Genomic DNA, 19,639 nt, shown 5'->3' on the forward strand with positions numbered 1-19,639 from the left:
TTAAAGTTATTTAATGCTCCTTCAATTATTTTGCTACACAGTTATCACAAGCATGGGATTCTGGTTGGTGTATACATAATGTGTTTTATGAGTCTGTGCTTATTTTTTAGGAAACTTTGCCAAGAGCCAGGGTGAGTGGAGGCCTGTCCAACCTGTCCTTCTCTTTCCGAGGAATGGAGGCCATCAGAGAAGCCATGCATGGAGTGTTTCTGTACCACGCTATCAAAGTAAATGTGAACATATAAAGCATTTCATTAGATGACCAATTCCAGTGCAGGTCTTCATTTGTGTATTATTATTGTTATTATTATTGTCACTTTTTAATTGCAATCAAAGTCAAATGAAGTGATCTTAGTTAAAGAGCAAAAAAAAAAAAAGAGTGAAATTGCAAGAGAAACAGATCTTAGGTTGTACTCAGAATGCTCTTAAAAATTCTTGCACTGTACTTCTGCAGAAATCTGAAATCTGCAGAAATCCTGCAATAACAAATGATCTTTAGTTCTATGAAAATGCTCCAGTTGCCTTTTAAGAAGGTGTTAGAAATAAGAAGTATGTCTCTGTTAGCTTTGTATGACTGTCCTCTGTGCTGTGACAGGATGGTATGGATATGGGAATAGTGAATGCTGGAAACCTGCCAGTTTATGACAACATTGACAAAGAACTGCTGTTACTGTGTGAGAACCTCATCTGGAACAGAGATGCTGACGCTACTGAGAAACTATTGGCCTACGCACAGGTAAAAACACACACGTGCGTGCACACACACACACACACAGCCAAACAGCACACTGAGCTATTTGCTTTGCTTAACAGATGTTTGTTAACAGAACAATGCGAAAGGAGGGAAGAAAGCGGTTCAGACAGATGAGTGGAGGGAACAATGCGTGGAGGAGAGGTTGGAGTACGCTCTCATTAAGGTAATCTGATGTTTGTATCATAAGACAGACATTAGGGTTTTAGTTGTGAGCAAATTGTCAGTTTGGTTTCAGTACCTCCAGAACATACAAGTTCAACAGAACACCTGATCAAAATACTCGAAATAAGAAAACTTAACTATTTGCTGTTACCGGCTTTTTTCCTTTGGTCTTATGTATTCAAAGCTCAGAAGTGAACTCTGTATACACCTTGCATATCTCATTCTTTTTAGGAATTAAACCAAGTGTATTTGCTTGTAAAATAAGTGATTCAATCATTTTTAAGAAAATGTTGCTGAATGCTTTTTTTCAGTGGAGCTAATCAGCTCTTTGCAGCTCATGGACCATCAACATGTTGGTTTTTTTGGGTTTTTTTGTGTGTGTGTTCTTTTGCTCATTTCCAGCTCCATGTTTTTGTTCTTGAACTCTAATATTAGCTTCATATGACTTACAGTTCAGAGTATTTTTAGTTTATTTATGCAGCAGTAGGCAAGATGTGTTTTACATTCTGCACCAAGGCCCCCCCCCCCCCCCCCCCCCCCCCCCACCCTTTTGCAGTTCCTCAGTTCATCCACTGTCTGAAATGAGCTGTTTTAGCTCCTTTTCTCTCATTTACTGCTCTTAGCAAATGGAAGGTTTGAACACAAGGAAGGTGGAGCTTCTGTGCTCACACTCAGAACTGTGTGCCTAAGATGACAATATCAGGGATATTTGCCCTCAGTGACTTCATATAGAGCCAAAAGTTAGAAAAATTGTCTGAAACACAGCAGCATGAAGCCTGAGCTTCTCAGTTCCTTATTGACCTCCTTATTTGAAACTTTAGCCATGTTCAATCTGCATATCCATTAGTCCACCATTGGAATGCTTTATAGATGGTAGGAACTTAAGTATAACAGATCCACTGTAATTCAGTTCAGTCCAATTTACTTTATACATAGTGCCGGTTCACAACCACCTAGAAACCCATTCCTAAACCTTGGAGATCATCGAGCAGGCGGCCCATGATAACTAGAAATAGAATGATCCTATAGGAAAACCAACATCAGACACTTGTCATTATTATTATTATTATTATTATTATTAATGCTCCATCTTGTGTTGATACTGTTAGGGAATAGAGAAGTATGTTGTGGAGGATGTTGAGGAGTGCCGGATTCAGGTTCACCGCTACACTCGACCCCTTCGTATCATTGAGGGACCCTTGATGAACGGCATGAAGGTGGTGGGAGACCTGTTTGGAGCTGGAAAGATGTTTCTGCCACAGGTACAATGATGACTTCTTCAGTGCACATGGTTTGGACAGTGATGTTGATTATGCTAAAATGTTATCAAAGGTCAAATAAATCTTTATCATCCCCAATAGGGTCATCGCACTCAGTGCTCGGGCCCTACTAACATAAAACAAATTATCTTTCTTTTTTCATTTGAAATCAAAACATAAATTTGCAAAAAATAAGAAACAGAAAAACGGTCCATCCTCGTACTTATTCTAACTACTCCTGGGTTATTGATGGGATCAACTTCATATTTGGTCAGTCTAAACTACATGTTTTCAGTGGATCTACACAAACCTACATGAATTACAATTCATGGTGTTTTACAAAAGTGTTGCATCACTTTTGTAAAACACCATGAAGTAATTCCTATCTGTGTCTAGGAATTACAGATGTTTTTTTACAGTCTCCCATTTTCAGAAGCTCAAAAGTAAACGGACATACTAACATAATTTTTAATATAAGGATTGTTATTATTACTTGGTAGAAAATCTGGTGCAGTCCATAACTGCCTGAAGTTTAGAGCCCATGGACATCACCAGATGCTGTTTTCTTTTGAATTAAACCTGCAACGTTTGCATATCAATCAAATAACGATATTTCGATTGATTTAAAATCTGCCGTCGTAGTGTACCGAAGCAATTTTTTTTTTTTAATTGTCATTCTCCAAACCCTCTTGCTGGTGTTGGCTTATTTTATACCTTGTTTATTAGGATTGGTTATAGTATATGCAGTGTTCCTGTGTCTTAGAAATACTTTAGTTGATCTTAGTGAACTAGAAAGAATCTTTTCCCCAGGAGGTTTTTGTCCTTCACCAAACTGGATTCATTATTTGTCTGCTTCTTCCTGTGTGTACAGAGATATGAGTCAACAGTTGTGTGTTTACAGGTCATCAAGTCGGCTCGTGTTATGAAAAAGGCGGTTAGTTATTTGATTCCTTTCATGGAGAAGGAGAGGCAGGAGATGATGGCTGCATCCGGGTCATCTGATGAGACGGTCAGTGCATTTAGTAGAGGATTTCAAAGTAAGTCTCACTTTTGGCTGAGTTTTTCACAAATTAGAAAAGATTTCTTCCCAGGAGATCTGTGTGTGAAAATGTGTACAGCACTTTTCATAGCTTACATGAACATAACCAACTATTCATGTAAGTTCCACAATAAAGCCAGCAAAAACTAGTTAGGACTGATTAATAAATTAGCATAATCCTCAAGATATAATGTTATACAAATCTTCAAAAACTTGATGGAGTATGAAGTGTAGTCCATGTCAGAGTAAGAGTGCCATGGCCACAAAAACATGGTCACATTTGGTGTTTGAAAAGCTATTACTGCTGAGCTAAGCATGTCCTCTGTGTGACTCCTTTTCCTCTCATTGGTTCTCTTTTGTCTGCAGAATCCCTATCAAGGCACTGTAGTTCTGGCTACAGTGAAGGGAGACGTCCATGATATTGGCAAAAACATTGTAGGTGTAGTGCTGGGTTGTAACAACTTCAGGTAAAACTAGTTTGCTGCCGAGCATTCTGCTTTTTTCCACCACATCCTTCACATTGTGTTCAGTGTGCCTGCAGCCCTAGAGTGGGTGTAGTTGACTGAAATAGTACTTGCTCTTTAGCCAGTTGATTGGTCGGGGGAAATGGATTTGAAATAAAGCAATTAAGATTACAATTAATTGTAAAGTTTCAGCCTTAAGGGGATAAATGGTAATATTGTGATAACTGTTTCTTTAGATGATCCCTCTAGTTTGATAGGCTGCTGTCCTCTGAGGCTAAATGTTAAGCTCAGTGATACTGTCAGCGGTGCATTGAACAGTTCATTGCCTTTTGATCCCCCACAGAGCACAGTGTTGTATAACTGGAGAGAAGTGGCAACCATCCAAATCTAGCTGTAGTTTAGTGGGTGTTTGTCCCTGTGTACTGTTGCACTTGCATGCTGCTGATGAAATACTTGAAGTGAAATGCAAAATTCCTTACTGTGAATATCTAAGTGAACGGAAGAAGAGTTGATCTCAAAAATGGCATATCTTTAAAGATGACACAAAATGCTCTGTATTACTGTGTTTGACAGTTTAAGAGTAAGAGAGAAATCTTTGAATAAGTAGAAACAGATTATTGGAATCTTAAACAAGGATTTCTGCAGGTGTATCAAGAAAAAAATTACTTCCATGGAAGGCAAAATAGGACATTTACTGTGTGCTCGAAGTACCATATAAAGGTGGTATTTTTTTTTTCCAACTGGTACTAAGGACCAGCATCACTATCTTAAATTCTAATTGATGACTGCTTCCTTGACCAAGCAGTTCTCCTTCTCCATAGCTTGTTGAAGCTCTCCAGGATTCTTGCACAGCTTTTGAAAAACACAAAAAACAATTACCCTGTAATCTATTGTAAAACAAACACTTCATAAAATAAAATAACCATATATATTTAACAGATCATCATGTACATCAGAATCCATCCAACCAATATCAATTGATCCATTCATCTATCGTCTTTACTGCTTATCCATGGATTATATCTACATGTATTATATTCACATACTTTATGGATTCAGCTGAATCTACTGAAAAAGGCCAAACTGATTTCTCCCACTTCTCATTTAGAGTGATTGACCTGGGGGTGATGGTTCCCTGTGATAAGATCCTCAGAGCAGCCATCACACAGAAAGCAGGTATGGTAAGATAAATTGTAAAGTTCAGACTGCCAGAAAATATTGTGGAGAATTTAATTTAGCAATGTTAATATTAAAATGTTTCCTGGCATTTAAGCATTTGAAGCTGTAGCAACTGATTGCCCCAGTTTTGCTTTTTAGACAAAATATAAATTACTCGAGGAGAGCTGATTCATATTGACCTGCCTGATACATGGATAACATTTTCTAACTTCAGCGGCAGGATCTGGATTTAGCAAAGCACATTTGGATTTTACCCTGAGTTTTTAGTGTTAAGGTGTTGGTTACCATGGTACAAAGCCATGATAACTGACTACATGCTGTAGACATAACCTGCTTTGGACCACGTTGGTATGCTGGAGATATGACATCAGTAGGTACAAAATCACCACATATTAATACCCAGGGAGAGGGGGGTTGTTAATCAGTTTGAGCTGCTTTGGTGAAATTAACTACAGGCGCACTAGCGTGGCAACAATGAGACAACCCCCAAAACAGCAATGGTTTTACAGTTGGAGGCAACTGACGTTTTTTTTCCATCTTTATCTTTTCTGACTAATTTTCCCCTAATTTTGCATTTGGCTAAGGTCAGTGTCACTACTGGTAGCATAAGGTGATACCTGGACCCTAAAGAGGTTGCATAGGCAGTCCAACTCCTCCACATCAGTACATGCCAATGCCAGAAGGTCTGTTGTGTCTCCCAGCACGGAAATTCTAGGAGACGGGCAGTTACCCTGGGAGAGATGGACAGGGCAGTAGAAGGTCCTTAACCCATCAGCAGGACCAGTATCTACTCCCTTTGTGCAAGGAGGAACAGGATGAAGACTGCCAGAACCCTACAAAATGACCTCCAGCAGGCCACTAGTGTGAATGTCTCTGACCAAACAATCAGAAACAGACTTCATGAGGTTGGCCTGTGGGCCCAATGTCCTCTAGTGGGCCCTGTGCTCACTTCCCAGCATCGTATAGGCCCTGTGGCATTTGCAGTAGAATACCTGAGAACGTCATGCAGCCTGTAACATTGTTCACCATGACCGGTTTGGTGGTGGATCAGTAATGGTCTGGGGAGACAAATCCATGAAGGGTTGCACAGATGTGTACAGGCTAGGAAATACATTTCTGACATTGTCAGGCATGTATACAAGCACCTGGGGGCCATTTTGAGTTGCTCCAGTGAAATTTCAGCAAAGTGGACTAACCTGCTGCATCATTTTTTTCACTAACTTTTGGGGTGTCTTTGAATTCAGAACTCTGTAGGTTGATAATATTAATTTCCATCAAATCATGTGGCATCCTTTTGTTCCTAACACATTACCCAGCCCATATCAGTAAAGATATCCAGCCTGATTTTTTTTCCCCATTGAAATCTGATGTTTTCAAAGTGTTCAAAACGTTTTTGAGCAGCGTATATAAAAAAATCTACTTAGTCTTGTTGACATTGCGTCCATAACCTGCACACTTGTATTCGTCATTGCCATTTAGCTGGTGTTCTTCAATAAGATGCCTTTTATTCAAAAACTAAAAATTATTGTTGCAGGATTAAGTCTTACTAGTTTGTAACAGCACTTGTGTGCTTGCTTTGGTCACTCAGATGTCATTGGTTTGTCTGGTCTCATAACCCCCTCTCTGGATGAGATGATCTATGTTGCCAAAGAGATGGAGAGACTGGGAATGACGACACCACTGCTTATTGGAGGAGCCACCACATCAAAGTATTGCAAACACACACCCACAAAGCCTTAGTTTTGAAGAAATAACAATAAGAGATACTTTATCCCAGATTTGGGATAAAAAAATAATAAATTCTAAGTTGGAGGAAATGCATATATAAGTATTTGATACACTACTGATTTTGCAAGTTTTCCCACCTACAAAGAGTGGAGATGTCTGTCATTTTTATAGTAGGTACACTCCAACTGTAAGAGACAGAATCTTAAAAAGGATCCAGAAAATCACGTTGTATGATCTTTAAATAATTAATTTGCATTTTATTGCATGAAACAGGTATTTGATCACCCACCAACCAGCAAGAATTCTGGCTCTCACGGGCCTGTTCTTTTCTTTAAGAAGCCCTCCTATTCTGCACTAATTACCTGTATCAATTGCACTTGTTTGAACTTGTTACCTGTATAAAAGACACCTGTCCACACATTCAATCAATCACAGTCCCTCTCCACCAAGACCAAAGGGCTGTCTAAAGGACATCAGGGACAGAATTGTAATAAAACAGCTTCATGGTTAGACCAGTGCATTTTAGTCACAGTCCATAAATAAAAGCTGGCCTTATCCACTGTGATGCCCACCTCAACATTAACCTTTTGGCTGTATTCATGTTGTTTTATTGTGGCCACGGTTTACTATATTTGAACATGATGGTGGAGTTCTAAATCATCTGCTAAGCCCTAACATGTTTGGTTAGCAAGCTGCAAGGTATATCCAAAAAATATACAGATGTAATGTACAGACACACATATCTGGCTTTTCAGTGCTAATCAAATACTGGAATTTTACTTGCCAAAACTGGAGCACAAGTTTCTACGACTGCCTGTTTCAAACAGCATATTACCAGATTACTTGTCATTTCATTAAAATGCTCCAAAAAGGTGAAGCGGTCTAGTTCAGTGAACATAAAAACAGCCAAAGCTGTTTTATGTTCCTGGTATTTTAATACAGGAGCTAGTGCATTTGACTGACTTTTGGAGCCAGCCTCAAGTGGCTATTAGATGAACTGGAGCAGGGTCACCATAAAATATTGTGTAGATAATCCTGATAATGGCCACAAGCTGAAGCACATCAGCCAAATAATAAAGAAACTTATACTTTGTGTTTGATAGGATACACACAGCAGTGAAGATTGCCCCTCGCTACAGCTTCCCTGTTATCCATGTTCTGGATGCCTCCAGGAGTGTGGTGGTGGTAAGAATATCTACCTGCCTTTACTGTAACTTTTCTCTTCTTTCTGGTAATAGCATCATGTGCTTTTGTAGACATCAAACATTTATGATATACGGTGAACTTGTTACTTGTTAGGATATTGGCATTTCGCTTCTGCCAGTCACACAGTCATGAGTATCATGGATAAACTTGTGACTGATTGGTGTGAACAATTTTCACTACACTGAAGGGGCTAGCTGATGGTTGTGGTGTTATGTTGTTCACAGATGTTTTTATAGTCACACTCACACAGGTAAACTAATCATCACGGGTGTACTGATTTTATTTTCTGTGTTTACGGCTGTGTTCAAATATTCAAAATATTCCAAAGTCTGCATTAAGATAACCTTTAAAAACCCTGTCTGGATTAGTTTTAACACGGCACTTTTTTAAGTGAAATCCAGCACACAGGTTAACACAGCTAAAGTCAGTTCATGTGGTTATCAGGGTTATAATAGTTTTGGATTTTATATCATAGTTTAGTTTTCTTTTTTTTTTTTTTGAACTTTTTCCCCCTCTAATTCAGTTAGTTTTGATTAGTTTTTAATTTGTGTTTAATGGTTAGTTTTACTTTAGTTTTCATTAGTTTTAGTATTGTATTCTTCATACTTTATTTGTCAGGTACAAGATTCAAGGTGCAAGAGTAACTATTGTGCAGTAAGACCTCAACAAATGATGCCATTTACAAGAAACCAAAATTGTAATCAACAACCAACTGCTCACAAGATAGCAGCATTACGTGCTCATGAGACATCAACAGGGCGCAACATAAAGAAAAATCCAGTAAACTTAAACTCCCAATAAATGTCAAAATATGTATCTCAAAAATAAAAAAGTATTAATAAAAACATTTATCTAAAAAATAAATTAGGAATAAATTGGTTTGCCCAGCACTAGATGCAGATACAGCTTCAGTGCAGTAGATTAACATTACCTCACATGTGGTGTATAACATGAGAACACAGCGAAACATTATAAAAAAGAACAAAAGCTCAAATCCAGCTTTTCAACATTGTGTGTTTGTATTTGTTAGTTTATGGACATCCCAGTCTCACCAAATTTATCAGTGCATCCTCCCACTTGCAGTATTCCTGTGTATTAACTAGCTAGCAGTTATTTTTATTTTTTTTGCTGAAAATGGTCCACTGTGGTTTACACCTTGCTACATGGCCGCAATACTGGTTCTCTGTTGGAGCTGGAGGGGCTACTTAGAAATGCTAGCTTGGTTAGATACTCACTTTTAGGCCTGAATTAGTCTTTTGCCCTGGGTCTTTGCGGGGGCTACGCATACAAGTGGCCGATGTCTGTTGCACGTGTTTATTATCTTGTGGTCATGTCCCAGTGTTTTACCTGTGGTGCCTGCTGGCAGAAACAAAAAATGCTGGGACTTTTTTCCTCCTGGGTCCTCCCTCTTTGTGGTCATTTTTTTTTTCCAGCTGCAAACATAATTGTCCCTCTAGTTTTTTTTTCTTTTCCACTTTGTTCATTCCTTACTTGTCCATTCTGATAGTTTTAGCCGTCTACCTCCAGGAATTTGTGAGTCCTTATGTTGATGCTATGGTTATCATTCCTGATTGTTATTCTTTCACTGATAAATTCAAAAGCTGCGGCGAAAAGTAGCCAGAAATTCACGGGAGGACTTGGCAGTGCTGAACAGGCCAATCACAATCGTTCTGGACTGCATGGAATTACATTTCTCGATAGGTGCTCATCAGGTTGTGTTGTAGGTTACGGCACAGGTTCAGAGCAGTTTCCGTAGCCGCCTTGTTTGCGCTTCTCAGGTGGACTTCAAAGTTGGTGGGTTTTCCCCTTGAGAAGTGTTCCGCACATTTTGTCATTATCCACAACAAGACACTTATTTCCATCTGTCTCGCTATCGTACTCAAAGAAATCCCATATACGACTCTGCCGCTTTCTCCCAACCTTTACTGCTGACTGGTGCAGTGAGCAGGTGGACCACACACACACACACACACACACACACACACACACACACACACACACACACACACACACACACACACACACACACAGACACAGTGAGGTGCCCGATGGTGCTCCCAGCTAAAACTGCCAGAGCGGAAAAAGTGATTTCATATCAGTCCACAGCAGTTTTAAGTAAACTTACAAACAGGAAAACAAAGGGCATTTTATCTATAATGTCAGTTTGTTTTTGTTAGTTTTGTAAGTCCACAATACAGTTTCAGTTAGTTGTTTTTTCCTTTTACTTACGTTTTTATTTATTTCACTTAACAAAAATGTTTTTTTTTTCAATTTCAGTTTTTGGAATAACCTTGGTGGTTATACATTTAAAAGCTGTTTGAGTAGTCCAGAATGTGGTGTTTACTCGTACTTGTTTTCCTGTCTCAGTGTTCGCAGCTGCTGGATGAAACTTCAAAGGAAGAGTATTTTGAGGAGCTGAAAGAGGAGTATGAAGCAATCAGGCAGGAACACTATGAGTCCTTGAAGGTAAGATCAGCCAGTAGATAAACACATCCAAGTCAGTACTAGGGCTGGGTGGTATTTGGCGATTTTAAAATATAATAATTATATAAATTTACAAATGAGAGATTCAAATGAGGCCGGGTGGTGCAGTGGTCAGCACTGGTGTCACAAATCAAGAAGGTCCTGAACCTGCTGGCTGGCTGAGGCCTTTCTGTGTGGAGTTTGCATGTTCTCTCTCTGCGTGGGTTTCCTCCACAGTCCAAAGCATGTTTTTGGACTGTGGAAGATTAAGTGGTGATTTTAAATTGGCTGTAAGCCTGCATGTGTGTCTCACTCACTGTGTGGCTCTCTGTGTTAGCCCTGCATGTGCCCCGCCTCTTGCCCTATTATAGCTGCTCCGAATTGAGTAAGCTGTTAAGAAAATGGATGGATGGACAAATGAGATGGCCACTCACTACCATTCTCCCTCTCCGTCTGTCAGTGAACACAGCCCCACTCATAAGTTCTCCTGTAACATGTAGATACAGCACCAGTATGCCCTGCTCTTTACATAATGCAAAGAAAATGAACTGACTTTTACACTTGTGCTTACCTCTCTGATGCTGCACATCAGTCTGGGAAAGGTTATATGGGTATTGGCAAACAACTTCAAAGTCCATCATCTGCAGTGATTTTCTTGAATGGACTCGTTTCAGGAGTTCAGGGCTTTAGAAAGGCCACTTTATGGAATTGATTTTAACTTGATTTAAACAGATGATTAGCCAAAACATAATAACCACACACACACAGTGATCAAAGTTTTTATTTGATTAGTAAACTTAGATTAAAACAATTTTTGTGAATATGTCTTTTTCATATTTTATACGATTTGTGTACGGTGAAGTTGGCAAATGATAAGACATTGAGAGGCAGTCTTATAAAGGCAAGTTACAGTTTAAAAATTTACTATGCCACATATTTTACTTGATAATGCTTTGTTGGTGCTCATTTTTGACTCATATTTGACTAATTTTGTCTTACTTGAGGTTGAGCAGCACACTTACTAAAGAAACCAAACAGAATTTCTCATTTACAGAAGATAAGAAGTTGCACACTAATTGCAGTTCCAAAGCTGCCATGCCACGTATGTGAAGAGAGAGAGAGTGGTACATTCATCCTTCTTTTACCAATTGTATAACGGAGCTGCTATAAATGGAATCACATACTAAACTGTTGTTGGCACATGTGAATAAATGTAGATTGTAGTGAGTTATATTTCTAACTACATTTTTGTCTTTAGGATCGCCAGTACTTGTCTCTTTCCCAGGCCAGAGAGAAGGCATTAAAGATAGACTGGCACTCTCTGCCCAAGACAGGTGAGGCAAGAAATTTTCAGCAAAATTATCCCCCAGATACTCTGAGGCATTTGTATTTGATGAAGCTTGAAATGTTGATTTGGTTTCAGGTACAGTAATTATCTGATCATGCATACAGAATTGAAGTTCTCTGTGTTTCAGTATGTCCTCAATTCCTGGGCACCCGTGTGTTTGAGTTGTACAACCTAAACAGCCTGGTGGACTTCATCGACTGGAAGCCCTTCTTTGATGTGTGGCAGCTGAGAGGAAAATACCCCAACAGGGGATACCCCAAGATCTTCAATGACAAGACCGTTGGTACAAGCTTAGTCAGGGTTCTTTATAAATCCATCCATTCACTTCTGTTTATCCTGTTCAGGGTTGCAGGGCTTACACAGAGACAACTATCCACAGTCACATTCACACCTATGGGCAATTTAGAGTGGCCAATTAACCTAACCCCAGTAAATGCATGTCTTTGGACTGTGGGAGGAAACCAGAGTACCTGGAGAAAACCCACGCAGACACAGGGAGAACATGCAAACTCCACACAGAGAGAGAGGCCTGGGCGGAATCGAACCCAGGCCTTTCAGATGTTGTTCTAACTGTGAGACAGCAGTGCTAACCACCGCGCTGATTTCTAAATCACTGTACAAATATACTTAATTTGTACAACAAGAAAATACAATCACATGTAAAAAGCAGAAATTCAGTTAAAAATGGCACGGAGGAAAGAAGTCTAAAAGTCTTATTTGTATTTAAGTAATTAATCAGACCATAAGAGCTAAGCAATAATTAAATACAGTACAGTGCAAAACTCTTGAACCACCCCTCATTTCTTTATATTTTATTTCTAAGGAGCCAGACTTTCTTGTAACTTTTTTTAAAGTGATCTTGAGCAGTAGTTCTCTAAGTTTTCTGAAGGTATTTCAAAGGTTTTCTTCGGACATTGGCTGCTTTTTCACTCATTTTCAGTCCAGTCCTTGTACCTGGCCATTTTCAAAAGAATTTTTTTTCTTTGTTAAGCCACTTAAAATGACCTATGAGTCTTTCAAGCATTACAAAGGCACATAACTCAATGGATGAACCAGTGTTGTGTCTGTATGTAACACAACACATAAGACAACTTGGCAAAGAACCAATTATAAATTGTATCTTTTTATTATTTTTTTAAGCACTGTTAGTATCAGCCTGTTACAGAAACACATAATTTATTATATTTCTTTAATTAAATCTAGGAAGATGCTAGATATATAAAGACACATTTTGACATAAAATAGTTTCTACACCAACAAGGTGATTCAGAAAGAGCTATTAGCTGAAAACTTGGCATGCTATGCGTGCTATGCAGTACATAGTGTATAGCTATATATGTTATGTACTACCATCTGGAAAGAGTCTGATTGGCAGCAGCTTCATTTCTCAGTATGACGATTATGCCAAACACATTGTCAATGCATTAAAAGCCCACCTGGATAGAAAAACACGCAATGGAACACTATTAGTCATGGACTGGCTTAGGATAGAGTGAGCTGGACAGATGATCTGCTCTGCTGACCCCTCAACTGAGCAGCCAGAAGAAGAAAAAGACAAACTTAGTTTAGCATTTAGAATTTTATATATTGTTGCATGTTAATCATATATCAGATTTTACAACATAGACTAAAGCAATAGGGGGAGAGTTTGTGGATAATATTTAGGCATATCATGACAAAAGTTAGAATAAATATACAGCTTCAAGAGGACACAACAGTGGATCAGTGAGGAGTGTCTTACAGTGAGAGAGGGGGAAAAAAATGAAGGGACAGCAACTGAGCTCAGTGGTCTTTGGGTACTGCAGGTTCAGAAGCTCGCAGAGTCTTTGATGACGCCCAGCAGCTGCTCAACCAGATATTCGACAACTCCAGTCTGAAGGGCCGGGGCCTTGTGGGCTTCTGGCGTGCCCAGAGCAGTGGTGATGACATCAGGGTGTACAAAGATGATGTCACAGTGCACAGAGACACCAAACCCATCACCACGTTTCATGGCTTACGGCAGCAGGTGAGGGACTTTACTATATCCTCTTCGTCTTGACCCTTAAAGCAATGGGATATATTCATTTTTAAACACATTCTTGTGTTACAACTGCCTTCTTTCTGTTAGTACATAGAAGAAGAGCGATGTGAACTCCTCTGTGCTCCCAGGAATTATAGTCAAAATTTTCACAAAATGTGCACTGAAATTGTTCATAAAGCTTTCTTGTATATGCTGCAGAAACTCGAGACTTGGTTTCAGATCTTCATATAAGAGACAGAATGTATTTCAAAGTTACAATTTTCTGTCTGTGTGTGTCCACGCTGCAGGTGGAGAAGGACAGCTCCTCCTCCGAGCCCTACCTTTGTGTGTCTGATTTTGTGGCCCCTGTAGACAGCGGTGTGGCAGACTACATTGGATTGTTTGCTGTGGGTGTGTTTGGAGCTGAGGAGCTGAGTCAGCAGTTTCAAGCTCAAGGAGATGACTATAGCAGCATCATGGTCAAAGCTCTGGCTGACCGACTGGCTGAGGTACTCTTTCCTGAAAAAGACAAAAACCATACTTCTTGTGGCAGGAAATTATGCCATGGCACAAGCACCAATTTTGGCACGCTTGAGGTTACTTGCCAGTACCTGCTGGTTGGCTATTTAAAAAAAAAAAATCTAAGATGGTGGCCCTTTTTTTAGAATAGCTGCTTATTTCAGTTCAATTCAATTTTATTTAATTTATATTGCACCAAATCACAACAGTCATCTCAAGGTGCTTTGTAATGTAACATTAAGACCCTACAATAATACAGAGAAAACCCCAATAAATAGACAACCCCCTATGAGCAAGCACTTGACGACAGTGGGAAGGAAAAACTCAGTTATGGCAGGCAGAAACCTCCAGCAGGCTCAGGGAGAGACAGACATCTGCAGCCACCAGCTGGGGGTGAGGGGAGGGAGACGAGACAAAAAAACGTGCTGTGGAAGAGGACCAGAGATTAATAATAACTGAAGATTAAATGCAGGGTGGTGTATATAGAGTGAAAAGTGGTGATTGAAGAAGAAAGACTCAGCATCACGAGAAGCCCCCAGCAGCCTAAGCCAGCAGCCTTTAGAGTAAAGTGCTCTATTGGGGTGATATGGTACTATGAGGTCTTTAAGATAAGATGAGGCTTGATTATTCAAGGCCTTGTATGTAAGAAGAAGGATTTTAAATTCACTTTAGAGTCAGAATCTAACAGGGAGCCAATGTAGAATAGCCAATATATGAGAAATATGCTCTATCTTTCTAGTCCCTGTCAGCACTCTTGCTGCAGCTGAAGGCTTTTCAGGGAGCTTTTAGGACAGCCTGATGGGAATGAATTACAATAGTCCAGCTGAGAAGTAATAAATGCATGAATTTGCTTTTGAACATCAGTCCGAGAAAGGATGTTTCTAATTTTAGAGATATTGCGCAAATGCAACAAAGCAGTCCTACATATTTGCTTAGTATGTGCATTGAAGGACATATCCTGGTCAAAAATGACTCCTGTCAAGATTCCTCACAGTGTTACTGGAGGCCAAGATAATGCCATCCAGAATTAGTGTCTGGTTAGACACTGTGTTTCTAAGATTTGTAGGGCCAAGTAAAATAACTTCAATTTTATCTGAACCCAGATGCAGGAAATTAGAGGTCATCCAGATCTTTGTGTTTAAGATATTCTTGCAGTTTAACTAACTGATGTGTGTCATTTGGCTTTATGGATAGATAAAGCTGGGTATCATCAGCAATGAAAATGTATGCAATGCTTCCTAATAATGCTGCCTAAAGGAAGCATATATAGTGTAAATAGAATTGGTCCCAGCACAGAACCCTGTGGAATTCCATAATTAATTAAGGCATTTACACACCGGACACATTGTGAAAAAACGACATGGAATTCCTAATCTTTCAGACGCAAACTTGTTATGTAACCTATTTACCCACCAGATCCATAGCGTTTTTGCCAATAAATCGTCCTCATAAAATGCACTGTGAAAAAATGCAGCCGACATCAAGCGACGATGTGATGAGGTCCTGATGTTTCTAAACATGAGAAGGAAGAAACAGAGATGCCGGGTGCATCCAACTCTCACGAGAAAGCAGCAGCAGGGAGGGTTTCGTGGTTTGAGCCTGGAGTTCACTGCATCACCGCCGCTTTCAGGATATCAGCTCAAGAGTTTGCGTTGTTGTTGACAGAGTTGGGACCACATCTGAGGAGGCAGAGAAATAAATTCAGTGGCTCGATTGACCCGGAGCAGTGTGTAGCTGTGTCTGAGAAAAAATAGTATTATTTTACTGTTCCCATATCACTGTATATTCAGTATATCAGTGCGCGTTTTGAGATATGACCTCATGTTGCCAAACGTCAGAACAATTGAACTTGATCAAAAAAAATAAATGCGGCAAATTAGTCCCGTGAAATAACACGGTCAGTGTGAATGGCTGCATTAAGAACAAGTGAGTCTGAAAAAAATTTTCAATGCATGAAATATTTGCACGTATTTTATGCATCCGGTGTGTAAAGGCCTCGAGTGTGTGAAGAAGACTCCCCATTTATATGAACAAATTGGAATCTATTAGATAAATATGATTCAAACCACAGCAGCACGGCGCCTTTAACACCTATGGCATGCTCTAATCTCTAATAAATATTTTAGTCAACAGTATTGAAAGCTGCACTGAGGTCTAACAGGACACGCACAGATATGAGGCCACTGTCAGAGGACATAAGATGATCATTTGTAACCTTCACTAATGCCTAATGACTGAAACTCTTCACATAAACCATTCTTTTGCAGATGATCACTTAGCTGTTTTACAATTACTCTTTTAAGAATTTTTGAGAGAAAAGGAAGGTTGGAGATTGGCCTAAGACAAGTGATGGCTTCTGAAGTAGTGGTTTAATTATTGCCATCTTAAAACCCTGTGGTACATAGCCAGTTGATGAAAATAGATTGATCATATTTAAGACTGGAGCATTAATTAATGGTTCTTTGAGCAGTCTTGTAAGATTGCTCTTCTGAAATTAATTTTCCACATATAAAGCATTGGGATCTTGGTGTTGATTCCTATGTTTTTGAGTATGTTGAAAAAGTTTTTCTGTCTGTTAACTCTGGGGTGTGTCTTTCGAAATGCATGGCTTGTTGGCAGTGTGTTGTAGGGGTTTCGTGGTAGAGGTACTACCTTTTGTTTCAGCTGTCAGCCACATTCTTTGGATTGACTTCTGGCACTTACCCACATCCTACTTCTCTGGGAAGTGAACTGGGAATGTTGAAGACTGAACAATGGACATATGAGAGTTCTGGAACCTCATGCTGATCATTTCTTCAGGGATGGGAAATTCAATATATTATATACTCTTCAAGCTGACACACAACTTTTTTTTTTTTACATAGAAAGCGAGGGGAACAATGTCTCCATGTTATGTCTCTGTACTAAATGTTTATTTCATCGTTAACTTTCTTCTGTTGTCTTCCTTCTGTCCACCGTGAAGGCATTTGCCGAGGAGCTTCATGTTCGTGTGCGTAAGGAGCTGTGGGGCTACAGTGCTGACGAGGCTCTGCATTCCTCGGATCTTCACAGAATTCGATACCAGGGAATCAGGCCGGCAGCTGGCTACCCCAGCCAGCCTGACCACACAGAGAAGATCACCATGTGGAACCTGGCAAATATACAGGAGAAGACTGGTGAGAACACCAATAACTACATCATATCCTCACTCCCTGAAGGTGTTCCATTGTTGCTTAAGTAGTGCAAAGGTTATGCTTGTTGCCCCATACTGAAGAGAGGGGGTTGAGTGGGTTGGCTTGGATTTTAACCTGCATGGGCATTTTTAATGACAAACTAATACAGTAAATAATATAAGTTATTTGATTGTGAAGGTCAGATCAAGTTCTGCAGCAACTGCATGGTGCTGTCAGTATGGACCAAAACCTCTGAAGAATGTTACCATCACCTTGTTGAATCTGTGCCATGAAGAATTAAGATAGTTCTAAAGGCAAGAGAAGGTCCAACCCAATACTAAAAGATGTACCTAGTAAAGTGATCAGTGAGTGTACTGTTGTGTCCTGGAGGTCTGTAAAGCAAACCATCATAAATGGTAATTTGACAGTTAATCAATGCTTTGGCATGGATCTATGAACATTAACTAAATTAAAAAGTTGAAACTGATGCTGTTTTAAAGATCATAAAAAAGTAGGCAGATACGGTGGCATAAATGACCAGACTGACAGAGTTGTCTTCAGTCAGGACACACAGGGGCGTGATATCCCATACTGTATGTGTTGTACCGAGTGAACTGACTGAAAGGGAACAACATTGTTGTCCCTTATGTAGCAGGCTTGTCAGAGAAACTCAATAATTTTCTCCAAGCATAATATTCTTGTGCATTTCAGACCTAGCAACACCCTCAGACAAAAACTGGTTCATTCCAAGTACAAAACATCCACCCTAACACTCAGCTCTACACTGCATTTAAAGGGGAAATGACATTCTTTTGAGGATGCCAGTGCTCACATTTTGGACAGATAGTTTGGGAGAGGAGTAAAGGAGGTCATCTATGTCTAATGTGAATGACTATCATTGAACAGAGGTGGTGGCTTATCAGCTATCAGCCATCTACAACGCAGTCCTAAGATCCCTTCCCAGGCATTTCAACCCCCATTCACACATTGCCACAAGTGACCTAAATAGATCAGAGGTTTCACCAGTCAGCCCCAGTGACAGGAACAACCCATGCCTTTTTTTCATACCTTGGCTCATGTGATGACTCACATGATCAATAGTGGTTTAATGACCCTCAGAACCACCACCACGGGGACAGCCCACCACTAGGGGTATATTGCCTTAGACTCTTCACCAGTTGTTTGAGCACTAAAGAAGCATCTCCGAAAAAATGTCTTCAAAGCCTAAAGTCCAGATGCCTTCTTTTAAAGTTTTCAAGAGTCCAACAAGAATGTTTTGTGGAGAATCTCAGTCAAGCCTTCTGCAATACAACAAATAAATACATTTCCAACAAAGCTTTACCTATACAGCTCTACACAGGTTTTTAGTAGGTTGTTAAGTGAACTTGAGCTGAATGCAGAGTAATGAAAACACTTGCTTAAGAACACAGGCACAGAGAGAGTACAAGCATCTTTAATAGGCTGCTAAACAGAGTAGACCATTGGCTGAGTTGGTAGGTAATGATCCATGTAGTCCATGGAACAGCTTCAAAACCATCCTGTAAATGTGACTTTAGAAGCTAACCCTAACAAAACACTGCCAGTTTCAGGTAAATTAAGTTGTGCAACCCACTGACCTGCTGTTCCTGTCTTATTCATATTTTGTTTGTTATAGTTGTTCATTTCTGTGTACAATTATGCAGGTGTTTGTTTTCCATTTTGTGTATACTTGTGTGTGCATGCAGGCATTGGTCTGACGGAGTCCCTGGCCATGACGCCTGCTGCCTCTGTATCTGGACTTTACTTCTCCAACCCTCAGGCCTCATATTTTGCCGTAGGAAAGATCACCAAGGAGCAGGTCCAACTAAGTATCCATTTCTTAAACTGCTACCAGTAATTAGAGACAGGACTGCTTTTATTGCCATTCCTTTAGAATGAAATTACAATAGCATCACTCCCTTTGGAGTCAGATCAGCAATGGCTGATCTGACTCCAATAGATATCAATTTCTCGTGCTGATTTATGCTTTGTCCATGTCTTTTGAAGTTTGTCCTTGTCTCTTCATGCTCTCCTGTATTCCTTTTTTTTTTTCACACAACAACCAAGATTAATAGATGGCTCCCCTTCCCTGACCTTGGTTCCTACATCACCAAGTGTTGCTCACAGGGGATCATCTGATTGCTGGAGTTTTCATTCTAATATTTTAGGGTCTTAATTCCAATACAAAGTGCCTTTAATAGAAAAATGTAATTAAATTGCTGACCGAAGCTCACAAATACCCACCATTGTTGAGTGTAAGAGGAAGTGGAAAAATCTCACAAACAGGACAAAACCAAGAAAGACTGAATTTTGGAATGAGTACACAAAAGCATGCTTAACTTGTGTTCT

The 19,639-nt window shown here is 39.7% G+C and overlaps 1 protein-coding gene across 1 annotated transcript in view; it reads left to right on the plus strand.

The window, feature by feature from the left end:
• mtr (5-methyltetrahydrofolate-homocysteine methyltransferase) overlaps positions 1-19,639 on the plus strand; it is a 32,852-nt gene that overhangs the window by 10,803 nt on the left and 2,410 nt on the right. Inside the window, exons 17-32 of the mRNA XM_030755485.1 lie at positions 111-227; positions 596-736; positions 828-917; positions 2,026-2,178; positions 3,077-3,184; positions 3,581-3,681; positions 4,787-4,854; positions 6,446-6,566; positions 7,689-7,770; positions 10,159-10,257; positions 11,513-11,588; positions 11,730-11,885; positions 13,408-13,607; positions 13,910-14,110; positions 17,083-17,275; positions 18,997-19,109. Of these exons, the coding sequence (XP_030611345.1) occupies positions 111-227; positions 596-736; positions 828-917; positions 2,026-2,178; positions 3,077-3,184; positions 3,581-3,681; positions 4,787-4,854; positions 6,446-6,566; positions 7,689-7,770; positions 10,159-10,257; positions 11,513-11,588; positions 11,730-11,885; positions 13,408-13,607; positions 13,910-14,110; positions 17,083-17,275; positions 18,997-19,109 (2,019 nt within the window). The remainder of the gene's footprint in view (positions 1-110; positions 228-595; positions 737-827; positions 918-2,025; positions 2,179-3,076; positions 3,185-3,580; positions 3,682-4,786; positions 4,855-6,445; positions 6,567-7,688; positions 7,771-10,158; positions 10,258-11,512; positions 11,589-11,729; positions 11,886-13,407; positions 13,608-13,909; positions 14,111-17,082; positions 17,276-18,996; positions 19,110-19,639) is intronic.

The sequence above is a fragment of the Archocentrus centrarchus genome, chromosome 19 (assembly GCF_007364275.1).
Source record: "Archocentrus centrarchus isolate MPI-CPG fArcCen1 chromosome 19, fArcCen1, whole genome shotgun sequence".
Taxonomy (NCBI): Eukaryota; Metazoa; Chordata; class Actinopteri; order Cichliformes; family Cichlidae; genus Archocentrus; species Archocentrus centrarchus.